This window comes from Lathamus discolor, chromosome 3, assembly GCF_037157495.1.
Source record: "Lathamus discolor isolate bLatDis1 chromosome 3, bLatDis1.hap1, whole genome shotgun sequence".
NCBI lineage: Eukaryota > Metazoa > Chordata > Aves > Psittaciformes > Psittacidae > Lathamus > Lathamus discolor.
The window spans coordinates 95,285,742-95,301,891 of NC_088886.1; the positions used below are offsets into that span (position 1 = coordinate 95,285,742).

The window sequence follows — 16,150 nt, forward strand, 5'->3', positions numbered from 1 at the left end:
GTAAGTCTCACAATTTAGTTAGGATTTGGGCTTCAGTTTGCCAGTACTGCCTCTGAATGAGGTAGGATAAATAGAAGCTGGTCCCTAAAAACAAGAGTACTCTAGGGGAAAAAAAAAATAAAAAAAGAAAGAATAATAAAAAAAAGAATAATTAAAAAAAAGAGGTAATATAGTGCAAGTAGATTAGTTTGTGTGAAAAACACTCTTCCTTGGAGAAGTGAAAGGAGAATACACCATTCCCATAAGAATAGGGATAGTAAAGGGAAAACATTTCACACATCTTACACTTTCTGAAGGGTCAGGAAGAATTGTACTTTTCCAACTCTTTACTAGGCCTTTGAGGAATGAAAGAAAATAACACTGCCACCGATCAGCGAAGCGGTGAAAGAAAAGACAAAATGGTGAACAATACTAACTGACTGTACCCTTGGCTTGTCTTCTTGATTAGTACTTTCTCCAAGTTAGAATTTTCTACTCTTGTTATCACATTTAGTTCTCTGGCTTCAGGCTGCACTGCCCCTGATATATAATATGACCACTTAGATGTGAAAATGTCTGAAAAAAAGACTCTGCTGAAGAAAGGAATTGCAGATGTGGAGGGGCATGGTGTCAAAAACTAAAAGTTAACAAAAGCAAGCAAAACCTAAAAATATTGTGAGGATCATGCAATGAGCTCCAAGTAAAAATTTTTTAAGACATTTTCCAAATATTTCTTATTGCCTCACTACTGTTTACATGATATACCTTTGCACAAGAAAGGAATGGTGTCCACAACATTTTACTCTCTTTTTGTGGTGATGCCAGTGGCAATCAGAAGAATTAAGCTTACTTTTTCCAAGATTCTGGAAGTGGCCTACTGAACTATTCATTCAGGGACATTAATTTAGTTAGTAGTGTGAACAGATAAACAACTTTCATTTTAACAATTCGGAACATATTAAACTATTCCCATTTATAATGTGAAAATGCTAAATATTTTATATACAGAGATTTTAATTAGAGAAGGTACAGAGTTTAAGTGTTCTTGCTTAGGCTTCCTGAATTTGCCACGTATGCAAAATATGGCAAATAACATTATAAAAAAAGTATTTTCTGAGTTCATTGCAAATTCTAGACTGCATTAGAATAAAAATTCATCAGTGTAGGCAGATACTATTCATCTGTAGATGGAACATGTGAGTAATAAGCAGGGAATAGATGTATAAAATACAGATACATAAATATGAAATATTAGTATTAAATAATAAAGATCACTATCATTTTTTCTTAAAAGCAAAAAGCTTCATCTGAATTTAGGTGAAGGCCAGACTTTGCTCCGTCAAGGAAATCTGTTTGCTCACTTCTAATACTGTATGGGGTTTACAGCAGATGATTCCCATCACTATAGAATATTCCTTGGAGAGCCTATGCTCAGATTTTCAGAACACTATGTTCTTGCTACATCTAGCATGGCACAAGACTGGTTTGAAAACTTAACCAGTATGAAGCAAGGGAGGATGAAAAGGAGTATGACTGAGGCGTTTGCTTTGAAACTGTATTATGGCGGCAAACCGAAAAGCCTAATGTAAATGTAACCAAAGGCCACCATCTGCAGTTTCTGGCATGCACTTACGTTTTGATTCACAAGATAACTCATATCAAAACGATAGATAACTTCTCTTCACACAAGTAGAGTTCATGTGATGTGTACAATGGCTTGCATAAAGTTCTATCACTGTTCCCATACTCACAGCATTGCTCATGGCTACAGGAAATTAAAAGCTTAAAACATGGTTGACGCTGTCTGACATAAACGGTAAAAATAGGGACTAACATACTGAATTTGGGTCTGGTTCTCAAGAGGAAGAGACAACATTTTTTGGAAAATATTATACTCTAAAGCCTGACATGAGACTTTCTGATTTTAAAATTGTGGACTCATGTTCATCTTATATACCTCAGTTGTTCTAAGGTCTCTGTGTCCAACCAAAAAAAAGCCAAGTTTAGCTCTGAAATTCTCTTGACATCTAAGAGAAAAGTGTCTTTTCCCAACAATCAGTGGAATAGGGACTACACTTTCATACTCTTTCACAATAAGTCTGATGTAAGGGAATGAAAAAGGTTTTGTTTGCTTACTGCGCTCATGAGAGAGTCCAACACACTGACAGCAAATGCGGTTCCACATGCAAATGGCTGCGTGAGATACAGTTCTGTGTCTGGATCATCATCATCATCTTGGTCCAAGAACTGAACATTTGAATCATTTACTGAAAATAATAATAAAAATCAAATCATAAGGTGCTTCTGGGTCACCAGCATGTGACCTTACACATTACACAGTCAGAAAGAAAAAGAAACAGCGTATGTCTGGAAACACAGACTTGTGTCTTTGACGTCACTGAAAATGAAATCAAGATGGATGTGAAAATGTGCATTTAAAAATCTGTTGATTATTATCTTGCTCGTAAGAAGTGACTCTCTTGTTCTTAGGAAGTGACTACCTCTTTGCCGTAAAAGTAGTTTCGTGGCACCAACTGCCTGCACTCAAAATGAGATACATGATGCTCTCTTATATATTGAGACAATCTTGGTATTGGTTGAATACAGTGGCTAAGGCTGTATATATGTACAGTGAAATGTTATCACAAGATACCAAGAACCCCATTGTAAAATAAAGGCTGTGCGTAAAACTCTGATATGGCCCACAGGCACCTGTTAAATATGCTGCTGTGATTCTTACTGGGGTGGTGTTAATGCAGTTACAGCTCAAAAGAGGATAAACTGTCCTGTTAACGTGCATCTATCTGAATGAATGAGCAATACTCCAGCTATTTTCTTGCAGCACTGCCTTTTGTTCAAATATTTGTCTCCATAACTTCAGTTCCTGAGCCACAAATTCTGCATTAGCCAGTGTGAATCTACATCAGGTTGTTTTAAAGAAAAAGCCCAAATAAAGTAATATTTGTCATTTAGACTTGCTCTGGTATTTCACTGTCATAGTTAAACTCTCTGCCTTCATCTCATTCCACTGAAAACAGTTGTTTCCTTGATATCAGTGTATCAAGTGTATCATATTTCATTTAATACTTCATTTCCATATTAGTCCTCCTGAGACATGAAAGCACAGACTGCTTAGTTATGCCACTGAAATACCCTTTAACTTATTAAATGACAAATTAATTTCAGTTCCCATGCAAAGAAAGCAAATTAAAAACTTTTTCAGCATTCGAAACTGCACACATTGACTGTGTTCTGATTCCCATGTGAACACATCTCCTGAACCAGCCAGTGAGCTTTGAAAACAACATGAGAGCTGCCTTTAATTTGATCTGGTTTCAGCTCTGGACTTCTTAGGTTAGAAATCCTTTTGCCTTCTATTCAGATCTTCCTTCCTATATAGTTTAATTTTCTATCCACTCCTTTTCCAACCTTTATATATTACTGTGTTTGCAGTGCTTAGCTTAGAAAACACGAGTAACTATAGATAAAGTCTCACAAATAGCTGCCTAATGGAGATGAGAATTGTTAGTTTCCATTTAGAGCACTATTGAGACAGTACTTGGCCGTGATAATTTAGTCAGGACCTCAGCTGAAGTAGGATTTAAAATTCCTGCCTCCCCACTCCCTGATGTAACCATAAAAACATAACACTTCAGTATTGTAAATGGAGAACTGTTCTGCCCCAGAAGTCAGAAGAATTTCATCGTAGCAAACACCAATATCCATAATATTCCTTTCTTTGTACAATGGCCATCAATTTATTCTCCAAACTCTTGAGCAAAATAGTATTCAAGAGCCTGATGTACCATTTCAAAATGTACTTTTTGAAGAGCTTGTGCCTTAGTTTAATGTGCTAGTTGACAGTAAGGCACTACCGTAGCATTTGTTTTCCACTTTTATCTGGCATACCAATACCTGACTTTGACACTAGCTTGCTAGCCAAGCGTGGTGTCAGTTTCCAAGCTGCTACAAATCTAACGTGAATTCTGTATGTGTGATCTCATCCTCAGTATCTTTATCTTTCTGATGCAAGTTAGCACTCTAGGATTTCTACTTAAAATCTCTGGGTTAGGTGAGGTAGGCTCAAACATATGGTGCTGCGTCACAGGAAATGCTCATCAAACACTGCTCACAAAAGCTGGTGAGAGCTCTCTTTATTGAGAGGGAGCAACACAGAAGCTTTCTGCTTTTTTACAGCTTCAAAACTTGAGCTTCTGAGAAAAGGCCTACTTTCCACAATAAACAAACAAATAGCTTAAGGGAAAATATGATGCTTCGGGTGTGTGTTCTGATATCTTTTACTTCTTCTTGGACTTCCTGTGGAATTGCTAAGGTATGTCCACCAAACTTACAACAGGTTGAGGTAACGAAAAGAGAAAAAGAAAGAGAGAGAAAAGGAGAGAAAAATTGGTGGAGGGGGAGGGAAGGCCCAGGAGGTGGGGACCCAGGCCAAAGAAAATGAATTGGTGAGAAGGTGCTATGGAAACAGCCGGCAGGTCAGACGAGTGTGATCAAAGGTTTACTGATGCTGCGTGAAAAAAAAAATCATTAAGAAAGGCCAGAACAAGACAGTCAATTTCAACCAGAACCACAAATAAAACACATTCAAAGCAGTGCCATGAGGGTAGCCCCTCTGATACAGCCAGATAAATAAAGGAAAAGCTGATGACAGTAAAAACAACAACAGAAAATAAGACAGTGATGTGAAGGAAAAAGGCACTCTTACCCAGTTCAGTTATCATTAGAATGTGGGTTCCACTGTTTTTTTCCTGACTGATTGAAACCAAAGGCAGAAGTTTGCCAGGCTTAGCTAATAAGTAAAGTATTTAGGGGGAAAAGAAAGTACAGAAAGAGAATAAAGTAAGGGAAAAAGACAGGTAAGGCTCTAAAAAATAAAACTGAAAAAGAAAATAAAAGGACAAAGGACCACAAATCAAGTTTGTATTTGCCATGAAAAAAACAGAACAGCTTCTGCACTTCACATCACACCACTTGACAACATAAATACCCACAGCTAGAGTGGAAATCAGAGCCTGGTTACCTACCATCATCGTATTCTCAGGAGTAAAATGTCTCATGCTATTATACAGAGTTTGGTTACACATGATTAAACAGTTCTGGACCATGAAGAAATAAATAAATTGCCTCTTACTATTGATTAAATGCACAGGAAATGTCTGCTCATACTTATTGTGGTTTTTTAAATTTTCTAACCTTAGTCCAAATACCCCTGCTTATTTGTTGCACTATGTAAAAAGCATCTCTGATAGAGTGTTTATTTAGGAAAATGCAGAAAACCCAAAGGAATGAGAGAACTATATTTCATTAATTCAAACAAAAAGTGAAACAACTGTTACTAATTTTTTGTTAGAGAGAGTAATTCAAAATAGTTATCAGAAGAGAAAACAGCAGCATGAGATACAGTATAGGTAACTTTCCTGAGACTGCATAACAAGAAAAGTGGTAATAGATATCAGAATACACATGAAAGGGCAAACACTAGCTTTCCTTACCTAGCTCTGTTATAATAGGGATGTTGGCTCCTGTTGTAATGGAGGGTTGACGTAAAAGGCCATGGACTGGACTGTTGTCTGGAGATGACCTATCCATCCCAGGGGGTGTAAAGCCTAAATGAAAAAAAAAAAATAGAAAAAAGTTTACATAGGACAAATTATATTAAAAAAATCCCCGCCAACCAAGAATTCGTGAATTCTCTATCTCTATATTCCACCCTCCCCCCCCACCCCCGAAAAGTATAGAAAAAAAATTTTCATTTTAAACCAAACTTGAATTAATTTTCAACAATTATTTCTTCAAAGCATAATATTTCACAAATATGCAGGTCATTTCTACTGTGAGATATCTGGTAGCTAATGGAGAAACTAAAATTTATTTTATTATCCTAGGTAGCCTTTGTATCAAAACATGCAAAATGGAAAGAGTAATGATTACTTAAATAAAAGCAAAAAAATAAAGACTTCACTATTAGAGTGGTTTAATTTTGTCCTATTAGTATATTAAAAAATCCTGAAATAAGCACCTTTCCTTAAATCTCAATTAACATTTTAAAGAAAGAGTGTTGTTTATAAACAGTAGTATGACCACAAGGAACAGTTTGCTTTTATTGGTAGGTTTTAGGTTTAATCAACATGCAGGATTTAAAATTTTCTAACTGTTTTCCAGGAGCAATAGAAACCATACATAGTTGGTGGAGGTTTTTTTATTTTCAGGTGTACCATAATACACATTTTTATAAGGATTATGATTATAGGAATACTGGGATGGAAGGGCCCATTCTAACAGAAGGAAAAAAAAAAAGAAAAAAGAAAGGATAGGATGGAAAGAAAAAGACAGGTTTTCAAAATGTATGTAAGAGGAATGCTTGCAAAGAAACTAGAAAGAGTTTTATACCTTTGGGGATGTAAAGAAAACAGAGGTGGTAGAGGAAATATATTGGCAGGCACTCAAAGGAAAAAGAAAGATCTGGAGAGCAGCAAGGTTCATCTCTAAAAAAGACTGTGTTTTCATCTTGATTATCTACGCAGTTTGAAATGGTGTTCTTGACACCTTTTTTTTTTTTTAAGTAAAAAATATGCAGGCAAAGCCCTTTGGAGTTTGATTGTAAGTACTGAAAAATAGACAGTTACACAAAAGCCCATGCAACAGTTGGACTGGAAATTCACAGTTGAGACTAATGCATTCCATCTCCCTTGTCCATTAAAGCTGCAGAAAGCATGTTTATTTAATGTCATTATTGCAGAAGTGATGGTAAAGATAGAGTTTGACTTTAGAGTTTGACACAGATCAATGTCAAGGCAGCATTTTTAAGCAAATATTTGTCTGCTTGGAATAGCATTGAGCCAAGCTCACTGGAAAACACACATTTCTGAGAAAGTATTCTTTTTTGCCACATTATCACTGAGTTCTTTGATTTCACACCCAACATCATCCAGGGACAGACTTTTGATTCTCTGTCATTACTGGTCTGAAACAGTTTTGAATTCTCCATATACCAATTCTAAATTAATCACAGCCAAATTAACTTCTGATGTAAATTCATTATCTTCTTGCAGTATGGAAACTGTTTCATTGTGTTAAATTAATTTATGCATTCATTTGCTACTGAATTCAGAAGAAGATAATATGGTATTATCTATCTCTTTTACCTTTCTTCAGTTTAAAGACTAATTTACAAACCAGGAAATCTCTAAACTAAACTGTAGTTGTTGACATGTGGTACTGGTTTCATAATGTCTGAGAGATTTATGGTTCTTCTCCTGTTGAATTACCATCACTTTTAAACTGCCCCTCATCAAGACAAACTATAATGACCACTGGATCTGAACCTCTTGGTTTAATTTATAAGTAATAAAATTAGAAAGAACCACTGAGAAGAGAGACCCTCCAGAAGGTAGCATTATGAATTTCTTTCTGACTGTCATGTGAAAGCTAGATACAACATGAGGACTGTAAGAACAGGATAAGTAAAAAGGGAGTGAAAAGTTTGTGAAGAAATTTCTTAAGAGAAAAGAAGCGGATGTGGTATCTTCAACAGCTTGCAAGACAAAGACATCGCCATAAGTAAACCTAAGACAGCAAAGCAATTCTATTTAATATTACCAGTGCATATAAAATCTTTAGAAAGCAGAGTTTTTAGAGACAATTGGAAATGTTGTCAATTTGATGTCCATCATTTAATACTACCCCTTGTGCTGAAAATAATTGAATTAGACTGGCATGGTGATAGTGAGCTGCATTCCCAAATGGTCTAGGTTTGCAGATGTTTCCTTGTGCCTGGCACTGTGACTGATAGCTGTATTGGCTCTTTGAATGCTTACTTCTGCACGGCAGAGCCTAGGATTGCTCAGACACAGAGAGTCTAATGGAGTTCCTTCAGGCACCACATGTCATGTCTTGAGCAGTTAAAGTGGCAGGCCCAGTTGGGTCCTCTGCAGAATTACAAGTCAAAACAGCAACACTAAGACTTTTTATGTTCACTTATCTGAGAGCAAACTAATCTTTTTCTCATGTGCCCTAGGGGTTGTACTGCTGGGAGCACCCTTAGAGGCCCTGCTTCTCTCTTTTTCCTGAAGGCTTTTCTCTCCCCATCATAGGTTGCTTTCCCTAAAATATCTTTAAGTGAATCAGGCTCTTCAGATGTTAAGAACACATCAGTATTTTCCTACTAGGAAACTGAAGAAAGTTGGCATAACTGCATCTAAATGTTTAAGTCTTTCTTGCCTTCCTGCTACTGAAATGTGCACACACAGAGACGCACACACATGCATACTCTCCATCGAAGGCTATTTGTAGCCACCTCTCTCTAACCCTTCAAATATTTGTCTTTCTAGGATGGTGTTAGAAGATGGAAGTAAATGTGGCATTTCTGTTAGACACAGATTGTCAGGAGCTCTGTAATTGCACACTGCACACACAGTACATTCAGTCTGAAATGCAAGAAGCATGTTAAAGGGATTTTGTTTTCTCCTTGAATGAAAAATAGAGTCATGCCTTGATATTTTTCATCCTATGGTCTTGGAAGATGTGAGATATATTTGCTATTTTAATTTAATTTCCTTTCCTGAACTTAATTCAGACACCCCTACAAATCCACTTGTAAAAATATAAAAATCTTGGAATATTTTCAGATAAAGGAAAACAGGGGTACTTGGGGATTAATGTGCCCACATTTGGAGTCACAAAGCATCGTACACCTTCAGGCCACATTCCTGCTCCCAAGTCACAACATAAATTCTATACATAGGGACCCTTTTTTCCTCCAGGAGAGAGAGAGAAGGAAAAAAAAGTGCAGGAAAACTAACCTGCTTTATCAGAACTTTGGTTTAAAGGCATGAAAAACTACAAGTGACAGCTGTGCAGATTCAGTGAATGTGACATTTCTGAATTTCTTCAACTTGACAAGTAAACACCTTAAATCGGTAATGCTATATGCATAATACATGACCTGTATTTTGACATCCATCATCAAATGCTGACTTGAGAAAATACGGGTTTGTACGTCAAGGAATAGCACCCATAAAGCAGGGAGAAATTCAGGTCACAGGGTATTAGGAAAACTCTATTTCATTACAGAAGCTGAAACAAGCTAAGGCATCAGATTTAAGATCCATTTTCAGCTGTGAAAAGATTCAATTCTTCTGCACAGAGCATTCATTTAGAAATGACATGCTTTCCTCACAGCCTCTTTTCATTTTCCTTTTCATATTCCATTTTCTCCTTCAGTCCCCAAACCTTGTTCCATTAGCACTCATAAAAATCGTAAAACAGGGCTGATAGTTGTGATCTTATAACCACAGTGTCTCCTTGTTCAACAAACAACTGAGGGAGCTGTGGCTTCAATTGCTTAACAGGATCAACCTCAACAGTAAAATTCAAATGGCTTCTGCAAGCTTAACCACAGTTCCTGCATATGGAAATACAGTGACAGTGAGGGCCTTCTGATGAAGGGAATTCTCTTTGCAAACAAGTAGGAGGTAAGGTGCAGCAAAATCCTGTCAGCTCCTGCAGCCACTACATCCAATACTAAATTGCTGTAGTGGGCAAGCGATCGTCTTTGCATCACTTGGGGGTTTTTGTGGGTTGTTGGGATTTTTTGCCTCATCACTTATTAAACCGCCTTAAAAAAACCTTAGCCTGTGAGTTTTTTCTCACATTTGCCCTCTGCTTCTCTACCCCACCCCACTGCGGGGAAGTTCGGAAGTGACTGGGTAGGAAGGAGCATAGTTGCCAGCCAGGATCAATCCACAACCATTGGCTATAGTGATAAGCAGCACAACACAGAATCACAGAATTGTTTAGGTTGGAAAAGACCTTTAAGATCATCAAACCCAAATGTTAATGTAGCACTACCAAGTCCGCCACTAAACCATGTCCCTAAATGCCACATCTACACATCTTTTAAACACCTCCAGGAATGGTGACTCAACCACTGCCCTGGGCAGCCTGTTCCAACACTTGGCAACCCCTTCAGTGAAGAGATTATTGCTAATACCTAATCTAGACCTGGTGCTACTTGAGGTTATTTTCTCTTGTTTCTACCATTTGTTATTTGGGAGAAGAGAGGGGTACCTCACTACAACCACCTTTCAGGTAGTTGTAGAGTGGTAAGGCCTCCCTTATCAAATGACAAAGTGGCTCAGACTTAACAGGTAACAAGTACCTGTCCCTCTCTGAAACAAGATGCTGCTTAACAGTGGATTAAATATATCATAACTCTGAGAGGAATACAGGCTTTAGGCTTCTGATATGCTCAAAATCGGTGAGGACTGGCAACTGGGAGTTACTGCTTCCCTCCCAGCAGCAGCTTCCCTCTTTGAGAGGCAGGGACTTCAGTGCCCTAAGTCAGCTACCTGCTCTGAAGGAATTTGAGCCTTCTGCAGTTCTCTGCAGAAAGCAGCAGGTTCAATGCCTTGATTCTGTGCAAGGAAGTATTTCCTGGCTCCCTCTGGGATACTATTGCCCACACAAGTACGTGAAACAACCAAACAACTGCATTCCCTTCCAACCCTTGGGATTCTGTGATTCTGTGATTCTACCTCTTTAAGATGTCTCATCTTTGTGGAAGGAGAAAATTGTGGAAACTTCCTCCCCACAAGGAGGAAAGTTCTTTTGGAAGAGTTACTGGGGATCCAGATGCTGCCCATCTCAGAGCTCAGCAGGCCCATCTGGCTGTAAGCCCTCCTTGTCTCTTACAAAACACCACCTACAAAGTGATGAGCAGTACTGGGCTTTTGTGAGAGATGTGCCTCCCGTGCCTCCAGGTTGATCTGTGTTCCTCTCAGGAACTCAGGAGGACACTAACTATGGCTCAGCAGTAACATACATGTATTCTGAGAGACCCATTGGCCCTGTGATGAAGTTCAAAAGCAAGGAATGCTGCCATGGCTTAACAGGCCTTCTGTCCACTGAAAGCACTGGCAATAGTTACAGTTTGCCTTGCTCGCCTGTTGGTTGGAGTGACTGGCCTGATGGCCAAGTGATTTGCTGGTTGTGCTAGTTCACATGACTGAGTGACGTCTCATGAGACACAGGAAGGTTTGCTCTAGATAGCAATAAATATATTCTTTTATTTTGTTCAGGGGCCAAAAAAGGTTTCCTGGAGTTTTAATGCAGAGACAAATCTGGCTGTTTGATATGTACTTTCTGTTTCACTGACTTCACTAAGACAAGGCACATATTTTCAAACCAGATTTTTATGTTACATTTACAAAGTGTCTTCTTATCTAAAAGATTATAATGGATCCTCTTGATCCTCTTCACCTTCCCCTCTGCCCCTTTCCTTTTTGCCTCCCTTCCCTTTCAAAGATGCATGTTTTACTAAACCGAAACTGTTCAGGGAGAATGCATTTTCCCAAACTGAAAATCTACTTGGCAGACCTAAAGGTTGTGGCCTTGTCACTAAAGTGCCATGTAAATTGATAGTGCCCTTTAAATAGTACTGTTCTACAGAAAGGTGCCATGATATTCTCAGAGTAATGTACGCACTAAAGTCCTCAAAAATATAACTTTAAAAGCATACATACTACTAACTAGCTCTGGCTCATCTAAGAAGCATGAAACAACAATCATGTTTTGAGCATATATGAACAATACACTGGCGGTAAACTGAACACTCCCCCAAGTTATCATGCAGGAATATGGAACAAGGATTTTCATTAAGCACAGCCAACCAAAATGAAATAATTCTTTTTCTTACAAAAGGACCTCACAGCTATATCCCTTTGCTACTGTTTGCTGACAATGTCCATTAATATTCCAGTGAATTCAATTGAATGATAGACTATACTGTTATTCTCCAAAGTACAGCCACTTGGGTATACCTGGAAAGTTCAGCAGCAGTCATGCAGCTAAAGAGCTGCTGACATTCATGGGAATCTGTTACAACCATCCAATTTAGAAACAATTCTAACTTCAACGTCCCGTGTGGTCTGAAACAGAGAGTTGTAGCTTGTCTTCAGGACCTGGAAAACCTAAATTCTGGTTTCAGTTCTGACTTTTGCTGTAATTTGTGACTGAAGATCTAATAATCTCTTAGAGATTAAATCTCTGGAAAAGGAGAGGAATGTGGACAGCAGATGTGACTGGGTAAGCACCTACCTCTCTCAAGAGACCACAACATCTTCAAAGATGCTTGGCGCTCAAATACAGGCCAAGATAAATCTACAGAGAGTGGAGGGTGAAGAAGGATAGCTTTCTCAATTGTTAAAAACCCTTCAGTGCTTTGGGACTGGAACAAACCCTTGAGCAACCCCTGGAGCACTGATTGTTGACAGACAGTTACAGAGAACAAGCTGCCATCTTCCTCCCAAGAAAGCTGCCTGTGATTCTGGGGGATTTGGTATTGTGGTTTTTGCTTTGGTTTGGGGGTTAGGTGAGATTTTTTGGTTTGGTTTTGGGGGTTTTTTGTTTGTTTTTGGTTTGGTTTGGTTTTTTTTGTTTGGTTTGGGTTTGTTTGTTTTATTTTTTTGTGTTGTGCTCTGGTTTTTTTTGTTCCCACCAAATCTCATGGGGTAATTACCCAAATGATAGCTTTGCCGAAGTTCACCACAAGATTATACAATCCAAAGCTACCAAAACAAATGGGCTTTCTTTAATAAGGCTTTACAGAGCATAGCTTTGGTGTTCTCTTCTTACTGTTTGACTCACCTAAAGTGAGACAATATGCGGTTAGTAGCCACAGCACTTCTCTCATGTTTGCTGGAATAGAAAATTTATTTCTCTATATAGTAAATATTCCTGGCCAGTACTAGTCTGACGAGAACTTCCCACTCTCAGTGGAATCAAGCACAGTTATGCTGAATTTATTTTTATATTTCATAAAGGGAAAACAAAATGAAATTTTCTTTTTTTGAGTCTTCATCCTTAGTTTCTTTAGTGCTATGGTGATTTTGCAAAGCTCTAAGCAACTTTTTGCCTAGGTTGTTGATTTCTTTGGCCTCATATAAGCTATTTGTTTGTTTGTTTGTTTTCAGCCAATAAAGCCAAGGTTGAACTAGAACTGCTGTTATGCAATGCAGCCATCCTGTTTTATACACATCTGCCTTGGGAATGTAATATGTACTCTAGGAGTACATCAGTGACTTCTCATTCAGTCTCTAGTACATAAGCAAACAATTCTGAAAGTGTAAAACTACTTTTGAAAATAATTTCTTATTTTTTAAAGCACCATACGGCACAGAGAAAAGTAAATCACAGAAACCTATGCAGACAGGCATAATGGTTACAGCCAAGCAAACCAGGATAATTGCCTGAAGCTTTTAGGCTATCAAGAAGGGAAATTAAATATTAAACTGAGACACTCTGCAGGTTCTCCATTGTGCAACAAGGACAGGCCATCAAGACTTTATTGCCTGGCAGTTAGCACCACCATGTAGCTCTCTTTAAGCATCTATTTTCTGAGCCATCTCCAAAACCAGAGGAATTATTGGGTAATTCTCTAATTGAAAACACCTAGGACAACACACAGTAAAATACAAAGGACTTCTAGAATGCAGAGTACATTGGTTTCCATTCTTGCTCTAGTGGAAATTCATCTCTTGGTGACTATTCATTTATGCTGGTGGATTGCACCTCTGGGTATAGCACCTACTCCTAACACTACTGTCCAAGTGCTAGAGAGTAGTTTGGCTACTTCTCACATTTTTTTTTCTCATTCTTATTTTGTTCAGAAAGAACCACTAGAACTATAAAAATATTTGGAAAGAGAGAACAAATAGTAATGTGTTTATTCAGCAATTATTACGAACACTCTTAAATTCATAACAACATCAGCAATCATAATCCTTGTGGATTTGAGCCACTTTAATCACAAACTTCATTTCTTAACTGTCCCTACTCTTAATTTACCATTTAATAGCTTTCTACACTAGGTAATTCCAGGGCACAAAGTTGATAGCTTCTAAGTGTAGCACAGGTTTGCAGCTAAGAGAATTTAGTATAAAATGATAACAAATTCTTTTCAGTTTAATCATAAGTCAACCTTGCATATTTAGACCTCAAGCAAAAATAAATAAATATGCTGAATAAAACTTATCAATAAATTAAGCTATATTACCTAGTTCAGAGAGACAGGTATTCAATAACGACAAAAAAAAATGGAAAGCTCACCGTTAAAAATGACATATTGGCATGTTAGGCAAGACTCTACATTATGTCATTATATCCCACATTACAGTAAATAAAGTAAATTTTTCCTTAGTGAAAAAGGAAAAGGAAAGCCAGATGTCACAGTAAGTAATCAATAAAAATATTTTGATAAATAAAAGTAACAACGCTGTCCAACACATGATTGGCAACTACTGGAACATAAATTAAACAAATTTCCCATTGCTGCTTATGGAAAAATTATGTAGATTAGAATTTGATTAGGTTTATATCATGAGACTCAATTTGGACTTTTAATCTATTAAGCTCAAATAAATGAGGCATCTGAATAGCTCCCCTGAGCCGCAACAGTAATAACCACAGCAGTCATTATTTGCAACGTGTATTCCAACAATTTCTTTAGCAGACGATTCCACGTCTTTAAGTACAATTACTTTATAACTTCTACAAAAATTTCAGGTGTGTGCAGTGAGGAAATGGATACATTCAAAGTGCTTAAACAGACATTTTGTGATAATCAGCATCTGTCACTCTGTTCTAGCAATATTGTTTTTCCATCAACTTGGACTTACTTACGGTCGACTTCATGGTCTGTGTGGGCTAAACAATGCCATCAGACTTGTAAATTACTCAAGCTGGAACTGAGCTGGAAACCTATGGTAAAATGTCATTAAGTTCTCTATAGGCAGGGTCAAAACTAAAATCCCACATTCAAGGCTGTCTTGGGGATCAAAGATTTAACTGTGAAGGTTAAGGCCTCATTTTATCAAAGAAATATGAACTGGATTCCCAGACCTGAGCTCTGAGACAGGTTGGATTCAGATCAAGACCACCTCTAATTTATCTGGCAGGTATGCTCCATAGGCCTCCTGCACATTTCCTACGATCTAATCTATTTGCAAGTACCAAAAAGCTCCTCTTCCATCTTACTCCATTATTGTAGAATAGCAACTCTTGGCAAAGCCTGCCGACTAGAGGGCATATTCTGTTCATGTCCAGTCCTGCCAGATTTCACCAAATCTTGCCACAACTTCTTAATGGACAAGTTGTCATAAGAGTACAAGTGACAGAATGTAGGTTATTCCCAAAGATTAAACTTGTCATTTAAAAACTTCGGGTTTGATTAAATTCTCAAAGTAAAGGAATGCGGATTTTGCGTTCATATGTGAATATATTTTTTAAAGAGAGGTTTAATAAAGAATTTCCTTCTGGCATTAATGATTTCAACACCTCAAAGGTTCTCTGCAAGCCAACATTTTTTACCAGAACTCTAAACTGAAAACCATAAATAGGGGTGAAAAAAATCAGTCACGCTCTGTCACCCAAATACTGCCTTCTGTAACATACACAACTTCAGAGTAGCATGTTTGTTATAAACATCTTAGTAGGTATCATGTGTGAAAATGACTATCAAGTTGTTTTGAGCTATGCCAGTCTGCATAGCACTATCCCAATCAACATCAAAAAAAAAAACCATCCCAATCAAAAAAGCACAGTAAATCACTTGCACCCAGGTGCAATTACCACTGTGAGGAATGATAATTGCCTCAGGAGCATCTGTATACTTCTTCAAACAAAACCCTGCTGGTCCAGAAAGACAGCTTACTACATCCCTGCTGCAGTTTAATCTGAACCTTGCAAATAACATATGATGCCCAATTTGTAACAGGAATAAGGAAATGCCATTCTAGGGTTTGCAGTATATTTTCAAAACATATACATCATCCCATCAGCACAATTATTTGCATTTCAGAATTACTGTTATTGCTGGCCAGTATGAAAACCATCCCTGTTATGCACGATGAAGTAATAGGAAGGCAAGTATATCCAGAAAGTACTTCCATTAAGAGATGTCAACCCTCTGAATAAGCTTGTGTAGACACAATTGTATGAAGAACAGTAGCGACACTACTGGGAGCACCTAATTTGTAAATTTTGGAAACCTCTTTCGCAAGCAGTACAAAATCCAGAATCAAGAAGACAGAAAGCAACGTGATAGCTATTCCAGGGGGAAGCATATGCAAAGTATAGTCATATGTGTAAATAA

The 16,150-nt window shown here is 37.7% G+C and overlaps 1 protein-coding gene across 6 annotated transcripts in view; it reads right to left on the minus strand.

Moving 5' to 3' along the window:
* KCNMA1 (potassium calcium-activated channel subfamily M alpha 1) overlaps positions 1-16,150 on the minus strand; it is a 496,510-nt gene that overhangs the window by 18,414 nt on the left and 461,946 nt on the right. For all 6 annotated transcript variants that reach the window (XM_065670697.1, XM_065670696.1, XM_065670698.1 and 3 more), the window contains 2 exons: positions 5,493-5,606; positions 2,116-2,246 (listed from right to left, as the gene is read on the minus strand). In XM_065670697.1, the coding sequence (XP_065526769.1) occupies positions 2,116-2,246; positions 5,493-5,606 (245 nt within the window). The remainder of the gene's footprint in view (positions 1-2,115; positions 2,247-5,492; positions 5,607-16,150) is intronic.